At 38.6% G+C, this 17591-nt stretch overlaps 1 protein-coding gene across 1 annotated transcript; it reads right to left on the bottom strand.

Annotated features, from left to right (window-relative positions):
• Positions 1–260: 260 nt before the first annotated feature.
• Positions 261–17164, bottom strand: QRFPR (pyroglutamylated RFamide peptide receptor). The gene is made up of 6 exons (XM_065837772.2): positions 16590–17164; positions 7916–8074; positions 7315–7376; positions 6278–6513; positions 4617–4714; positions 261–2820 (listed from the first exon to the last, which is right to left on the bottom strand). Exons 1-6 carry the CDS (start codon positions 16927–16929, stop codon positions 2417–2419), a joined length of 1299 nt encoding a protein of 432 aa, XP_065693844.1. The 5' UTR covers positions 16930–17164; the 3' UTR covers positions 261–2416.
• Between the last annotated feature and the right edge of the window lie 427 nt (positions 17165–17591).

The following is a 17591-nucleotide window of genomic DNA, read 5'->3' as shown; positions in this document are numbered from 1 at the left end:
TCTAACCATCTATCTGTGCTGAAACATTTATCACTTCTACCAAAAGACTGCAATTTTTTTTCCCCCCTCTCTCTCACCTTATTCGGTAAAGTCCTTTAAATCACATCTTTCACGATGGCAGCAACAGCTGGTACCTGAAACAGGTATGGAAAATAACTACAAAGAAAAGCACATATAAACTGATATGGATGTTTAAACAAAAAGGGACTCAAAGAATGAGGTTTATAGCAGATGCGCCCAGCGTATCACAGTACCAGCAATGACAAAAAAGGAATTTTAATTAAAAAGTTAATACAATACTACAACAGTTACTCATTGACATAACATTGTATAAGACAATAGAAGAAACAGATAAGTCAAAACCATAAAATACTTACAAGTTTTTGTTAAATACTTGTTGAAACCCATCATCAAAATTAGCAGTGCAAATAAATGAAAAACTTTAAGTGTTTTTCAGTTACAGAATCTGTCAAAACCTGTAGTTCTCATCAGCAGCTTGATAAACTTTACACCAAGGAGGAAAACCATAACAAACCTCCATGAGCCCCTGTTCTCTAGGGCAGAAAACTTCCAGTAAAAGACCACCGTCTAGAAAGATGAAATACGAACTACGAGAGAAATGGTCTTCAAAGGAAACCACAGTTGTAATTGCAGGCAAAAAACTGTGACTGTTTCTTACAGCATTATTCAAAGATAATGGACAAGGGCATGACTGCATGAGTGTTTAAAACAGAAACTGAGCTCGCTCATGTTTTACCCAGACATAGCTCTCCAAAATCACTATTTTATCTAATACATATGTTTATTTAAATAAGAGTGGTCTGAATTACCGGTTATCAGAACAAGTCAGGAGTTGTCCCCTGTCATTGCATATGAGTATATCATATGCAGTCTAAATAATATATATATGTAAATAAAGGGTAAGTCACAAACCATCATCAGAATGCCTTATTCAATTGAAATTTGCAAACATTGTAGAAGGATCGGATGATTAATTCCAATTTATACAAGGATAATTTAGACTAAATTTTCAGTTACAAGGACATGTAAGTGGCAATGTAAAAGAACCTTAAAAATTACTGCCAAGGAAGCACCAAAGTCCCTTAGATGAGACAAAGAATGACAGAAAAGAGCACCAACATTTCACAGCAGATTAAAGGTCCAACCTAACCTCCGCTGGTGTTGCAAGTTATGTAAAGCCCCTTTTGTGGGATCTGATCATAGTATATCACTCTGAATCACACTTCTTCCCCAGTCCCACACTTGCAAGAATCCTTCGATTTTAAAATTCTTCAGTTTGACCCACCAAGATAAAAAAATTTTAAAATTTTTACGGATTTCAACTCCAGGAAGCCTAAAAATAACAGCACATTGGCCCTGTTCTTAGACAGTAATTAATCCACTTTGAAGACGTGATGGAGAAACAGAAAAAATTGTGCATGTCTGCAGAGAAGTGTCTAGTCAAAAGAGCACGATATTCAACTCGAAGTCTTCTGTTGAGTCCCAACAGGCTCTGGATTTGGCCCTTATATGCCTCCAGAAGATGGCAACACCGCATGTTCACCACACTTTCAATCCATAAGTCTTATATCCAAACATGACTAAGTTAAACTCAGTGCTTATTATATAGATCACACCTCCAGCATCTGCAGACCCTTGATTTGTACAGCACTTTTTCAATTTCAACATTTTTCAGCAAGAACAATGCAGTTAACAGGGAAATACACTAACATTTGATTTTGTACCCAAGAATTAACCTGTATAAACAGTCATTAATTATGCATGCATTGTTAATTTCTGATATGCTTCCTGTTAACAAAACCTGAACATATATGCAATGTTTAAATCTTAATCTTTTCAGAGCCAAATTCTGGCTGGCTCGTTCATATACTTTGCCAATTAGAATTGCATCTCAGTCTGCATTTTTCCTGAACTCGGATCTGAAGTTTATCTGTCTTCAGAGCTGCAGAAAGCAGACCTTACAGACGATGTTGGGAATCTAACGTGAGTCTAAGTTACCCAAAGAAAGTGTGCGTTTTTTTCTGTAGTTCCTATCCTCAGCTGTGTATGGTACAGTACTGTGCCAATGTCCAGACGCAAAGTAAACAGAGGAAGCAACAGCTATTTGGTTTACGTAAAGGAGAGGGCAAACTTAAGAAGAAAAACGTTTGTGGGATTTTTTGTTCGTCTGTCTTTGGTTTTTCTTTTATCTCCTGGAGATCATACAGTAATATTGTTTTCCATAGTCTTAATCCTCCTCTTTGTAAAATATATTACATTTTCTCAACCATTATCATAATCCACAAAATATTTTTCCCCTCATTTCAGCATGCAGAGTAGAAAACTATTTTAAATGGTTTATTCAAAATTATGAAATAAAGTGAATGTTTTTTCCATCCTCAAAATCTTTGTGATGCTACTGTCCATTTCCTAATGCAGAATGCACAGTAAGCTCAGGACTGAATAAGGCAAGGTGCCTTTTCAAATTCCTTTTTGAAGCTGGCTGATCACAGAACTTGACTTCAATGTTGCCATCGCTGAACGCCTCCCTCCTGGCTTCATCTGAGTCAATGGGATCTCTTTGAGAAACACTCGCCTTTTGCTGTCTCATAGTAATCCCCGAGTTCCCAAATTGCCTGGTTGGTGATGCATTTTCTTTGACAACGCAGAAGCAGATGGCAGACAGAAAATTTTTCTTAAAGTTTTCATTCATGAAAGCATACACGATAGGGTTGCAAATAGAATTGAAGAATCCTATGATTTGGACAATTGCAAAGATCATTTTCACTGTCACATCATCATGTTCCTTTTCAAAGTTACCTGGAAAGGAAAAAGGAAAGATGCTGTAAGCACATAATGGCATAAATACCCACTACTTAGCCCATTTATATCCAGTCCAGCATCACAAGCTTTTGTTTAACATCACAAAAGACCTTGCTGGAGGTTCTTAACAATACGATTTTATCAGCAAGGCAAGATCAAGATCTACCACGCAGTCCTGCTCTGTATATATGTAAAGAAGGACAAAATAGTGCAAAAGAGACAATTTATGAGCCAAAAACTTGCCATAACACCATAAACACCAATCCCTATCTTGTCACACATTGCTTCTTTCTGTATTAGCACAGGCCACCTCAGAGTAAAACTGCATCTGCTTGGCTCCATCTCCCACTTTTTAATCATTCTTATCACAGAAGACCATGAATTGCTTTAATTCAAACACTTAGCTACCAAACTTTTAATCAGTAGTATCACACAAAAGTTTACACGGCACATAAAATAAAGACCTTGCAGCACCTGAAATGATCCCTGAAATCAGCAATGAAAAGAGAAAAAAATATTATATAAACAAAGTTTGTGGAGTGTTACGGACAATCTTAACATGGGACAATCCAGACAACTTTAATAGTTACAGCTTCTGCATTTCTGATTCTGACAAGGCATCAGTGTAATTTTGTTCAGCTGACTGGCTGCAGCACTACCAATTTCTCTGCTATGACCTTGCTTCTGATAGAAGGTAAAGAGGCAGGTGCTGTCTTTTGCAAGTAGAGTACAACAGCTATTTTGAACTTTCTACACATTGCCAGCTGCATAGTCCAACATACTATAAGAGTCTCCTGGCAAGAGATGGGAGATGAACAGTACAAGACCCCAGACAATAGGGCACGTAGCAAAAAGGAAAGATAACAAGCATAGAGGACATTTCCAAGCTACTATGCAGTCCAGAGCATAGTAGTTCAACTGGATTAGTTGTGTATTATCACTATGATGTCCAGTATTTAAATTTCCAATATGATTACCTCATTAGATCCAGCGTAGGTGAAAAGACAAATATTTCCTAGCAGTTTAACCCAAAACAGTATGGCATCTTAGGTAGATGTACATAGAAGTGCTCATACATGAAGTTAAAACTAAATTTGAATTTAAAAGTTACTTGTTCAAGAGGCTTTACACTTGGTAATAACTTTTAGCTTCTGGTCAGGTACTTTCAAACTTTCAGCTAATGAGGGTAGTATGACAGACATAGAAAGAAAAAGAATCCACAGATATATCCTCACTATCCCAGCATTCAGGTCTTGCATTTTCCTGAGTCTTACAATGCCTAGTAAACCTCCTTTACAGGACTGGATTATGTGCTGTACAAATTCAGAAGTAATGACAATCTCTGTTCTGAAGGGTTTACGTTCTAAAAGAGCTCATAAAGCTTGGATTCCCTCCCATCCACCCTGCAATGAAGGCCAGTAAGCTTTACAGCCAAACAAAATTATGGTTTTTTATTCACGGAACAGAAGATGTGGCTCACACACAAGTGTATCTCAGCTATATGGTATCTCCCGAACAATACATCCAACAAGAGGTTTTTTGAAACATAGTCATTTTCTTACAGAAAATGCAGATCTGTCTATTGCAGACTTCAGCATAATTTATCTGTTGTTGGCTACGTATCTATATTACAAAACAGTGATTCAGGACTCATAAGCAAAACATTTGCCTTTGCTAGCAGAAGGTGTTCTATAGCTAAATGTTGTAGCAGCCTCAGTTTTTCAAAACCCGTAGTTCCATTATAAAAAAAAATTAAGAAAGGTTTTATTGTATGACACATGGCAGATACTCACTGTATTCTATCATCATGTGGATCACGTGGAAAGGGGCCCAACAGACCGCAAAAAGAAACACCACTGTTACCATCATTACAATCGCTCGCTTCTTCTTCCTGAAATTGCATCAAGACATTCCATACTGAAACGACTGCTAGCTATATATGTCTCATCAAGTTAGGTCTGCAAATGTGTTCTGATGGTTGCAATAAAACCCCGAAAGAATGCTCAGAAGTACACAATTCCATTTTAAACAACAACAACAACAAAAAAGCAGCATCGTATAAATCTAGTACGTAAATTAACACCTTTTATTTCTCTCTTTTGTGAAAGCAATGCACTTTGCAGCTGTAGCAAGCAATGACATCTAGCATATCTTGCCAGACATTTTCACTCCATTCAAGCAGACACAATTCCAATACAAGGGGGTGGGTAAGGGAGATGGGGATACAAACCAAAGCCACATGAAATTCCATTAATAGCTCAAAAAACAAGAGTTTTCATAGAACTGGAAGCACTGACCACACATGCAGCACCCGATGACATAGAGAATTTCACAGCAAGTAAATGAAACTACACCTGAAACATCCAGCCTTTGCTGGTGGGTGAAAAGCTGGAGTAACAGCAAGAAATATACTCCCTGCCTCCACTAGCATATCTCACAAATTCAAGATATACATGAATTTATTGGCATCATCGGATATATATAATTTATATAACTGCATTTAAAGATCCCAAGATGGATCTCTCACTTTAGCTAAAGTAGCAACACATCACTGGTAGCAATTACAAGATCTTCTCCCCACTGTGTGAAAATAAGCTGAGGAGTAGCCCAAAAATTACATGTCACCTTAACTCTTGTGAAATTGCACCATCTTTCAGTTTTGATTTGCAGGGTCCACTTCCTTAGGCACTTTGTTAGACAAATATCTAAAGAATCACTTTAAGGAGAAAACTGACAAGCAGCTTAAAGTCAATGCTTAAGGTGATACTCTCCTCAATGAGCAAAACTGTCAGAGGTTTCTAGCACATCAGGCAACAGATCAGTTTGCCAAATGAAAGGAAAAAACACGAGGCAATATTAAGGGTAGAACACATTTAGTGCTAAATAGCAAAGTAGATAATTGCTGATTTTTATAACTTTTCAGAGAGTTACCATCTGGATAGTCTCACACAAACCTATCTGAGAACACTCAAAACTCTTCAGAAGCTATATAAACTGTATCAAAGTAGTTTTTAAACTAATTCTTTTTTTTTTTTTTTTTAACTTATAATAGGACCATAAAGCAGTGTGCACAGTCTCAGAATTATAAAAGGAACTTTCCATAGAACATAGAGAAATAATGTAGCAGCATTTTCCCTAAGTCATCTTCTAACTCATCGTCTACACTTTTTAAAAACAAGCATTTCACAATGTATAATTTGAGCTTTATGGAAAGGGTTTGAGTTTCAAGGTGTGGCTACAATATACTTTGAAGAAAACAACTTGTTTCAGTGGTCTTAAATTGGATATCTGAGTGTTAAATAACTAGCTAGCTTTAAAAATCTGGTCCATGTTTGTAGGCTTCCCAAAGGATAAGGTTAGATCTTTTTTCTTTTATACTGGTTTTCAAGAACTGCCAGGGAAAAAAAAATGCTTTATAGAAGTCAAAGTTCCAATTGTATTTTACTTTACACACCTTGATATTTTAGACATTTCATTCCCATGAATGGTCTGAAGAACTGAAGCATCTCCTACTCTTTTCTTGATCCAGAGTTCATAACCAATCTTAGTGTACAAAAAAAGCATCAATATCAATGGAAGAAGAAAGAGTATAACAAGAATAAAGGTTGTATAAATCTTCTGATAAATCGGACTGGTCCATTCTTCTAAGCAACAAACATAGACTTTTTCATACAGAAAGTCATATTTAACCTGTAACAAGTATAAAGGATGTGAGTCAATACAGTGTTTACTCCAAGTGTAAAAACCAAGCACAGTCAAATATTCCTTGCTCTTAATACAACAACCAAAGCTCAACAGAGGGACTTATCCAAGTGACAAAATTCTTCCAAGCATTTTCCATATCAAGTGTTGGGTGATCCAAGTTGACAAAGAGAGGTCAAGAAATGTTCTGATTTGCATTCCTTCTCAAAACCTTTTTTTTTTAATTTGGATTTTCAAAAGAGACCATGGCTATGTACTTTGCAAGACGGGTATACAGAAACCTCACATATTATTCACTTTAAAAAAATATTTGTTAACATAAAAATTCACAAGCAGTTGATTCTGACAAGCCTTTTTTTTTTTTTCTCTCCAAAAGCATACAGTAACTGCTTAAACTATAATGGGCAGCTAATTAGATTTTAAACCAGACACTGTTCAAAATCTCAGGAAACACTATGTCATCCTGAAACACTAATCTAAGCCCTACACTGCTGTGTGCCAGTGCACCTATAAAGCAAGTGTAAGCCACAATAAAAGTTAGAGGTGCAATGAGTGCTCTTTGACATAATTGGAGAGGGTAAACATGACTAGTTGCTGGTGGTAGTCGTCCTTCCAGTGCATGGAAGTCCTAATCCTTAGCCTTTCTCATGCTGTCACACAGAATCAAAGCTTCACTTCTCTTATCCCACTCCCATTTCTCTGGAGTTTATTCAGTCTCATTACTAAAGGCACAAAAAGGTCCAGCAAGGACTGAGTTTAAAACATGAATTTCCATTTCACCTAACATACCTCAAGGCGTTGCACATGCCACATCGGTGATCCAACAATAACTGCCAGCAACCAGACTACACCTGTAAACAAACACATTTTTAATATTTTGTACAACAAGCAGCATAAGTTCTGGTATGAACTGTTTAACAGCTTCATCTTTAAAAAGTCAGGCAAAGTAGACAATTTGAATAAAAAACAAAGTTTTGCATATAAGGCATACATCAGTCAACATTCACATCAATAACAGCATGCTCTTTTGTTATCAGCTTCTTTTGTTACAAGTTACCTTCGTTTATTGGTATGCATGCGTAAAAGCAACTTAATTTGCATGAGCAACACTATGTACTATATATTGTCTTCATATCACAATGGAAGGACCATTTACAGCTGTGACATTCCTTTAGCAACCTGGCAAAGGTTTATCAGAGTCTTGTTTGAGAAAATGAGAGGTTTGGTTAGTAACTACTATGCACAGAGGCACTATTTTATAAACATCACAAGGCTTACCATTAACTCTCCCTCTGAATCACTGGTCATATCAACGCCTTTTGTTCTGTCAGGTCTACATTGATGATTATTTCTCTATACACATAATTACTAGAGATACCTAAAATCTCACCTAGCATCGTGAAAGCTCTTTTATTGGTGTACTGCCATTTCATTTTTAGTGGATGCACAATTCCCTGGTGTCTTTCCACAGCAATGCAGGTCATCGTAAGAATCTCTGTTACAATAGCAGTGGATTGAACAAATGGCACCATCTTGCAAGCAAAGGCACCTGCAATAGTCAGAAAGTAAGGTATGCAACTGTTGTAGTTCATGAAAACAAAAATAGACTTCATCACTAAAGTGCTATTGTGCAAGAACAGATTACTATTATTCGATCTATTTTAACAGCTAAACTGCTAAGTCACCTATTTAAGTTACTAATCAAATGCAGCTTTGACAGTTATTCATCTGTCGTACACACTACATCTGCAAAACCAAGACTTCTAAGGACATACTTGTTGGTCTGTATAAGTCTGAGACTTATTTCACTTTTCACCCAGACTTCCATCAGCTAGTTCCAAAAGTGCCAAGTTACAGGGATGCTTATTACCATTTTTACCTTGGCAGATTATGCTCCAGTTTTATGAAGGTCTTCATGTTAACTGTTTAAAAGTTTACCTCTTCTGCTGTTGCAAATACATTCCTTTGCTCGTTTAAAATACCACTCTATTTGTACACTTGGGCACTTAAAGCATCATTCCGTCAAATGACATCTATAGAAGTCCTCCAAGAGACCTAGCATAAGTGGAAAAATTCAATATCTTCATCATCTTTCCATTCTCCAAGTCTCCCTCTTCCCTGATTAACACATTCTGTTAATGACTGTGTGCAAATTAGAGCCAATTTCCTGCCTGTATTTCCACAGATGTATAGGTTCTTACAATATTTATGCACAGCTAGCACAGATCTGCAGATTTCATTGTTGCTATAGCTTCACACCCTTACAGTTCAGTATCCATTATTCACTTCAGCAATGTCTGGGATTATTTCCCTTACTTATCATTAATTATACTTTACCTAGGTATAATCCATAGACTCAAAATAGTGAAAAGAATATCCGATTCAATTGTAAGTAAACCTTTAAGCTGCCATAGGCACCCGGGGGGGAGGGGAATAAAAAACATAGAAAACCAAAAGAAAATAACAGAAAACTTTGAAAAACTAATCCTACCCTCCATGAAGGGAACAAGGAACAGGAAAACTTCTGTCCACTAGGCCAGGCTTTCAAGGAACTCTTGGGAAACAGGTAGTGAAGTAGTGAAGTCCAGTTCCTGATCCAATAATGTATGTACATTTCATTTAATATTTAACTGCCTTGTATAAAAAAGCTTCACCTGCAGCAAGAAGAAACTGATGTGACCCCATTCTCAAGTGCCTGCTAGCTGTAAGCTCATTCTGGAAAAACTGAGGGAAAAAAAAACTATTTTTACTATAAGGAAGACATATTAAGTTCTGGAGGGAGGCAGGGAAATACGCTGCTGGAACATAGTTTAAACAGTGAAAATAAATTAAGACTGAGACAGGTAAAAGAAACAGCTGTGTGAAACACTGATACATTAAAAACATGTCAAGCTACTTTCCACTTTTGTGTTCAGACATATCACGGAGTAAGAGAAGACTTTAAATGAATATACTATTTTATGCCTTTTTTCTAACCAAGCTGATAAAAATGTAACTGTTGAGCACATGGTTTACAGAAAATATGGTTTAACAGCTATTATTATTCAAGTCTTCTTTCCATCCACTAACATGGCTGCTAGCCACTTCAGTTATTTGTATCAGGTACTATGTCCTTGCCATGATACACTTACCTATAATAAATCAACACTGGATTAAGAATACAATGAAATTCCATATCTCCCAACCAATCTGAAAATAAGAATGGATTTTCTTTTTATGATAAAGGCACTTGAATGGCTTTATTTTGTTATTAATTTATTAATTCTTTAAGGCATAATTTTACATCCTAACTAAAGATGACAGTTAGTGAAAGAGTAACATACAAAAGTAAGAAACAAAAAGCCCACTTAAATGAGTTTCAATGAAGATTGATTAAATCTCACTCCTTATAGTGTTTTTTGAGTTATTAAGCTAATCAGCATTTGGTTAAAGGGAGCATTTGCCAAAGAAAGTCACTTCATTTTAATGACAGAGGAAAGGGAATGTGAAGTGTTTCTTGGTTCCATAGCACTGAAATTACGCTGAAAAAGCAAGTATGGTTTAAGAAAAACTTTTAGGAACAATGTTTAAAAGCTATATTGAGATATATCTATCATAAACGTAAACCTACAGCTGCTGTCAAGAAAACAACACCCTAAATTGTAATAATCAGAAGAAGTAAGTCGACTGTGAGACGGAAAAAAGCAATTTGAGCTATTTGTCTTTCAAAGGTGAAAAACAATAAAGAAGCAGAGAAGTATGCACTCTTCAGATCTATGAATTAAATATGAGGTAAGAAAGGATGAGATCTACTTGCTTCAAATAAATCTGAGAGATACATCAATTTGAACAGTACAGTCATTGTCTACAGGAAACTGCTGAAAACAATGTTGTCCTGCATTTCAGTTACACTGCGACTACCAGCCAACAACTTCACAATAGTTAGTAAATTACAACCATATAATAAATTACATAAGAAAATAGTGATTGTTTCCCAAAAGAAAAAAAAATTTAAAACATGCATACATTCTAAATATCCTCTTACTTATCAAAAGTAGTCTCCTACCTTGTAAAAGAACTACATTTAAACAGATGCCTCATATTTTTTAATTGCTGTCAAGATGCAATCCCTTTGTAGAAAAATAGCTATGAAGTGCAGACTCCAGACAACATTTCAATTTATATAAAACAGTGCTTCTTAGCTGCTGATTTAAATCATTAATTACCAAAGCCACCTTCAAGAGAAAGAATTTGAGAAGCTGGATCATTCACTTTTTCCAAGCTAATCGTCTTTTTCTGTCTTTACTAATTCCTTATCTTAAATCCATACAGCCTTTAAATCACTGTTAAAAAAAAAAAAAAAAAAAAAAAATCAAGATAATTATTTGCCTCTTCTTTCAATGAAGAGAAGTACAATAAAAGCAGGGGGGGAAAAAAAAGAAAAAGAGAAAAGAGAAAAGCAGGCAGAACATACAGTTTGTGAAAAATGCAGTTGTGATTCGTGCTAAGATGTTTAATGTTTACAGATATAACCAAATGAGGCACGGACTCTGAACCTGGAAAAAGGAAAAAGGTGATTAAGTTCTATGTAAAAAGTTATGAAACTTGTTTAGGAAGTTATATTGATAGACGGAACTAACATTTTAAGGGTTAAGCAACTACATAATAAGGGCCTACTAACAAGCTAACATTTTAAGCCACGTAATTAATGTTTAGTTTAGAGCTATATGTAACCAATTGTGCTAAAAAAAAAGCAGGACTTCATTAAATGCTGAGATAAGAAGTTTTACAGCACCAGCTGCAACCTTGAGGAGACAAGATAGCCAAGATTTACAGCAAAAAGGGGGTACCAGTCCGGTTTCAGTCCGTTTGGTAGCTTGGGTTCCAGCCAGTTCTTCACAATGAGCAAAAGGTAAAAAGTCCACTGTGACGAAGCTGAAGGAGCCTTCATCCAAAGACCCCTAAAGACCCTCAAATTCACCAAGTGACATTGCGCAGGCACAACAGGGGAGGGTCAAGGAGGGGAATATGTAGATGGTTATATGAAACTCATTTTAATAAAAAGCGGGGAAGGTCATGAATATGTATAGGTGTTCCTGGGGTCATTATGAATATGTAATACCTTACTGTATTTAAACACACTTCTTATTGTTAAGAGTGTGCATGTTGGGCGGAGTGAATCCCCCGCGCACCCAGCGCTGTTTTGCTTATGCTCTAATGAACACATGTTTAAAGAATACAATCAAGAGATTGGATTAAACATTGTTTATCCATAGAAAAAACGTAAGTTATTTATTTCAAGTTCCAGCAGGATTTGGCATCTAAAGCCCACTGACACAGCAACGTTGTATCTCTGCCATCCCAGTTGTAGTCACTCACTCGCAGAATATAAATCAGCCTACATGAACTACTCTTTTCTCCTATGTATTACTGTTAATTGACCCAAATTAGATTTCTTCTCTCAGGCTTCAAAATGATTGATCACTTGGTAAATGCAATATACAAGATTGAAAAGTGAGTGACTTCAAAACAGAAACTCTTCTATTATCTGCTTATATGCATCCCAGCCTTGAGTTAACCAGTCATTTTCAGAACAAAAGGCATTTTCCTTGCCCCTAAATCGGAATCATGACATAATGATCAAAATCCAGGATTAATGCAATCACTGACTTACTCTTGAAAACAATGTTTACTAGTCTGATTCAAATGAAAAGTCTAACTAGATCCTCACTTAAATTGAAGTTTAAATTCTTGAGTCTGACTCCAAAATTTGTGTGAACACCACCTACTCGGGGTCATTACTGGATGTTAAAAGAGCCAAACTCAGGTCCTAGACACATGGAGCTCAGGGAAAAAGGTGCCACTTCCTGCTCCCCAATGCAGAGCACACAGGTAGACTTATTCCATGTCTTTGAGAACACCCAGGGCATTTTTATACTACACTGCGCAAAATATGTAACAACTACCTAACTACTCCAAATGCAGAGACAAACACAGCTCCAATACATTAAACGTTCTGATAGGATCCCAACACTGAAGTCTTCTTGTGCTAAAACTAGACATTGAGAAACCTTTACTTTGTTTCTCAGATTCTAATTAATTTCTTCAGTTTCCTGTGGCTATGCTGAATGTATCAGATTATATTATTTTTTTTCAGGTTTTTTTTTGCAATCTGTGAAGTAGTTATAGGCATCTAATATGCCTAAATCAGAAATAAACTGATAAATATTTTTCAAATACTTTCTAAAAGCTGTTTAAAACCAAGTTATTTTATTGGAAAGACTTGCTGAAAATATATCTCCTCTTTTGCCTGTTCATTTTTCACTTGCATTCTCCCAGTAGAGAAACGTGTCTTTTGTAAGATTTTAAAATATACATTACCTAATGTCTTAACTATGTATCAAAATCTTCAAGTTTCTACAAGGTAAACCTTCCAACAAATTGTTAGTGAAGACAGCACTGTAGCGTTTAATACTGACTATTTCCAACGGGGAAAGAAAATAATTTGCAGAGGATTATTGGGAATGAAAATAAGTAATTGCTTCTATTTTTCAAGATGCTAAGATGTTCCCAAAAGTACTCCTCATGCACTGCTGGAAACTGCATAGTTTATTCAAGCAATGATTAGTTTCCCCCAATGATAACACATTCAGAAGGGTGCAGATATAAATGGTATTCCTTCAAACAATTCTTCATGCCTCGGTTGTCAGATGTTGTGACTATATGTATAATTTAGCCATTTCGTTCCTCACTTAAAAATCCGATTCTCTTTTATCAGGATAACAAAGGCAAAATCCCAAAGCCATTCTCTGATATCATCATACAGATTATATCCTTAAAGGTCTTTTATACTTCAGCAATACATTTTTTTTATATCCATTCTTGGGAATACAGGCATTTTGTGTTCTTAGTAGTTTGCTATCCATGGTGCATAAGTCTCTCATGTGTTACCTATAGAGGATAAAGAACATTATATATATACATCTGCCCAGAAAAAGGTATGAGTGCAGCACTGGATAGTAGACCTATGGTAGTTTAAGTCCATTTATAGTCAATTCCAGCAGCTGAGGTAAAAATGGTATAATATGGGATGAGTACATGCAATTAGACCATGCACCTCAAGTAACCTATACTTTATTTAACAGTGCAAGGTGGAGTTCACTTTCTTGAAACTGAAGTTGCTAGACTGCAGGTGAAGTTAAAACATATTAATGAATATACTGTGGAAAAAGTCATGCCAGTACTTCAGTTTTTCCCAGTTCTGTCAGAAATTAATCAAGTTCTGATAAGTGTACTGCTGCAAATGTAAGAAATCTTCAGTTTCTAAAGAATCTTGACAAATACTGTCTATTATAGGAAGCACTTTACCATCCACAATTTAACTTACTTTGCATCACCAGCTATCAACATTTTCCTTGGAGTCTTATTCTAAACTAGGCACACTTCGAATCCTTTGAGGTAAAAGTGTTTCATCCTTCACTTTAGAGGGACCAAAATGATAATTAATCCTTTCTGATAGCACCCCATAATATCTTAAGAAATAACAGCTACTCTGAAACTTTGGCTGTCCAAATCAAAGACAAGTTCAAAGCATACACATCTCAGTTCACATCTCCTAGTACAGATGCTTCTTTTAGCGATGCAAGTGCAGCTAAGTCAAGGTGAAGTGACTAAGTGCTCCAAAACATCTCAGGGTACATCACTTTTTCCAATAAGGGTATATTACATAGTCAAATCACCCTTTTCTTAACAGATTTGGAGCTTGCACTGCTCAAAGATGTTGCATTAAGGTGGATAAGAATAAACTTTTTCAGACTACAAAATCAAAGGCAAACAGAAAATTAAATCAGCAGAACTAGCAAGGAAAAGACTCCTCCCAGACTGGCAGGTTCTGTTTTGAGTATAACTGTAATCACAATTAATGCTTCACAGCATAAGCCTCATGAATCATATACCCTTGGGATACCATCAATTTACTTCTGAATTTTATTTCCTGAATTTTACTATATACACACACACACAACAGTGAAGGGTAACATACATCAATTATGTTATTTACTATGTCCTCCTGATACTGTGTTAGTTAAAGCTAATTATCTTAACAGGACCACAAAGACTGCTATCAAAGTCAATGGGACCTATGGATCTGCTTGTACTGAAGACAATCTACCATAGCAATGAGAGTAAACAAAAAGTACAGTAAAACACACAAAACAATATACTTTAAAGTATTCAGCTACTAAATATGTGAAGATGTTTGTTGCAACTATGCTAGACCTTTTATGCTTAGTACTTCTAGATTTTTGTCAAGCATCCTCAGTAACAGAAGGTAAACAAAAATGTAGTCTCCCCATACTGTTCCGCATGTCTGTGCCATATCTCCCATAATTCACCTCAGGTGGAGCCTTCATCCCACATAACTTTCAGTTGATTCTGATCAGATGTGTGGTCAAACTGACAGACCAGGGTCTCCCTTACAAGTAAGAAGAATCACACCTCTTATCTTTAGGGAAAGTTATCCAGTCCTCATCCATGTATGTGGTATCTCTTGATGCCACCAGGAACTTTCTGCTCTATTCTTTGAGCAAGAAGAACTGGAACTACCACCATCTAAAGGAAGGCATAACAGTATAGCGATCAACTTATTTTATATTTTTTATTTACAAATACTTATTAGTTCTGGGGTTCAACATCTGTGCTGTCTTAAGGTAGTGGTTACTTTCCCCAAAAGACAGATCATAAGAAAATGAAACAGTTGTCCTTATTATCAGTAGCTCCTAGAGTTTTGTATTCGTAACTTCTCCCAGGGAGTTCCTGTTTTTCAGACCAAAAATGAATCCAAATTTTCATTGGATTAGGTATCCATGTGCTTTTCAAGTCTCTTCTGACCTGTCAATTTCCATCCTGCATTCTAATCCACAAGATGTATTAGAATCAAATCTCCATGTTCTGAAGGTAATCTCCTTCACTGTCTCCCAACAACAGAAGCACAGGAAGCCTTGGAAATTGAAACATGATGGGGTCACTTTATGAACATCCTTTCTGTTCATACTGAAGTATTCTGAAAAATATTTCAATTTGTGGTTGTATAAGATGATGTTTGCTGCTTGCTGCAAAACTGTCCCTTTTATTTTTCCACTTAAGCCTGTCAAACGTTGTTTTAAGACCAAGAAAAGGAAGAGAAACACGATTTCTAGTGTTACTTCACCTTTGACTTTTTGCTATGTTACTAATTTGGAACTGAGATGCATAAAAAAGAAATAAATAATAGTTCTTTCTAGGCATCAGGAAGGTCTTGCCCAAAGCTCTTCAAAAGGAATACAACATAATTCCCAGGATATGAGCATATCTTAAAAATAATGCATCATTTCAACATAAATCCTGCATGTTCTCTCACTCCCTTAATTCTCCAAGGACACATTATTTTTCCCCTCATGAAAGATTAAGGAGGTCTGACTCCGAGTGGACTGCTCTTGGATGAACTTAAACTGAATAAAGATTGAACGCTCTTTCACTTGCCAGACAGATTTCATTACTTCGAGAAAAAAGAAAAGAGACAGTACTGCAAGACTATGTCTTCAGCACCACACAACGTACAGCTTCTCTCACACACACACATACTGCAACTTCTAACGAACAAAAGCATGAAAGTGCACTAGGTTGAACATAACCCGAGGGAGCGGTATAGAGTTATTTAACCGTGTGGAAAAGCAGCTGACGGCAGGCTGAGGTTACTGAACTACACACCTGGAGAGAACGCCTCAGTCCTGAGATAAAAATACACCGAACGCGACCAGCGGCTCTAGAGAGAGCAGGCGTTCCAAGTTTCCACCGAAGACTTTTAGCGCTGTACGAGCGCGGAGCCCAGTGCAGGACCAGCCCCAACGGCCGAGGCTGCCCGGGGCTCACGGCGGGGAACACCGACACCCCGGGGGTCCCTCACGAAAGGGTGCGGGGCTCCTAGTGGCTCCATGGTCACAAGCGCAGCTCCACCGCTGCGCCTCACCGCCCGTTCTCCCACCCTCCCCCGGCGGTCGCCGAGCCCGTAACGACCCGGGACCGCCCGCCCCGGCCCCGGCACCCACCGCCGAGCCAGTTGGAGGAGATGTTCTGCAGCATGGTGAAGGGGACGCAGAAGAAGGCGATGAGGAGGTCGCTCAGCGCCAGGGAGCAGATGAAGATGTTGGTGACGGTCCTCATGGCTTTGCTGCGGGTCACCACGTAGAGCACCAGGCAGTTGCCGAAGAGCGCCAGGGCGAAGATGAGCACGCAGATGAGGACGAAGGCCACCTTCGTGCGCCCCGGCAGCTCCGGGATGTACACCAGAGGCTGCAGCCCGTAGAGGGCGATGAACTGCTCCCGCGTTACGTTGTTGTCCCGCAGGAGCTGCGCGAATTGCTCCGGGGTGATGTTCAAAGACGGCATGGTGCCGCCCGCCCCGCTCACCCTTCAGCGCCGCCGCCCGCGCCCCGCCATTGCCGGGCCGCCTTGCTCAGACAGGGCGCAGGGCGAAGCCCACCACGGGGAAGAAGGTGCAGGGGCGCGCAGGGCCGTGAGCAGCCCGCCGGGGATGGGGGTGGGGCAGCGCCACCAGCCCCGCCCGCTCGCCCGCAAACTTCACGGCGGCGCCCGCAGCCTCCGCCGAGTGCCGCGGCCAGCTGGCCGCCGGGCGGGGCGACAGCCAATCACAGTGCAGCGCGAGTCCGCCTCGCCCCCCTCCTCGCGCGCGCTGCTAACGCGCCCGCTGTTGCGGAGCGGGACGACCGTTAAACGGTTTTCTGCGCCGGGGCGGGCGGACTCCCGGCGGCGCCCTCCGACACCATCCCCTCCGACACCCCGCGGCCGCTGAGCGTCGTGCCCGGTGGCTCGGAATGCCCAAGGTGAGAGCTGAAACTGCCCAGCCAACCTTGTGTCAGGCTGGGATCAGATCCTGAGGGTGACGGAGCACTGGAACAGGCTGCCCAGGGAGGTTGTGGAGTCTCCTGCTCTGGAGACATTAAAAACCCGCCTGGACACATTTCTGTGTAGCCTCATCTAGGTGTTCCTGCTCTGGCAGGGGGATTAGACTAGCTGATCTTTCGAGATCC

This window comes from Patagioenas fasciata, chromosome 4, assembly GCF_037038585.1.
Source record: "Patagioenas fasciata isolate bPatFas1 chromosome 4, bPatFas1.hap1, whole genome shotgun sequence".
Taxonomy (NCBI): Eukaryota; Metazoa; Chordata; class Aves; order Columbiformes; family Columbidae; genus Patagioenas; species Patagioenas fasciata.
Note: the sequence above shows the minus strand (reverse complement) of the source record. Positions and strands in the feature narration are given on the sequence as shown.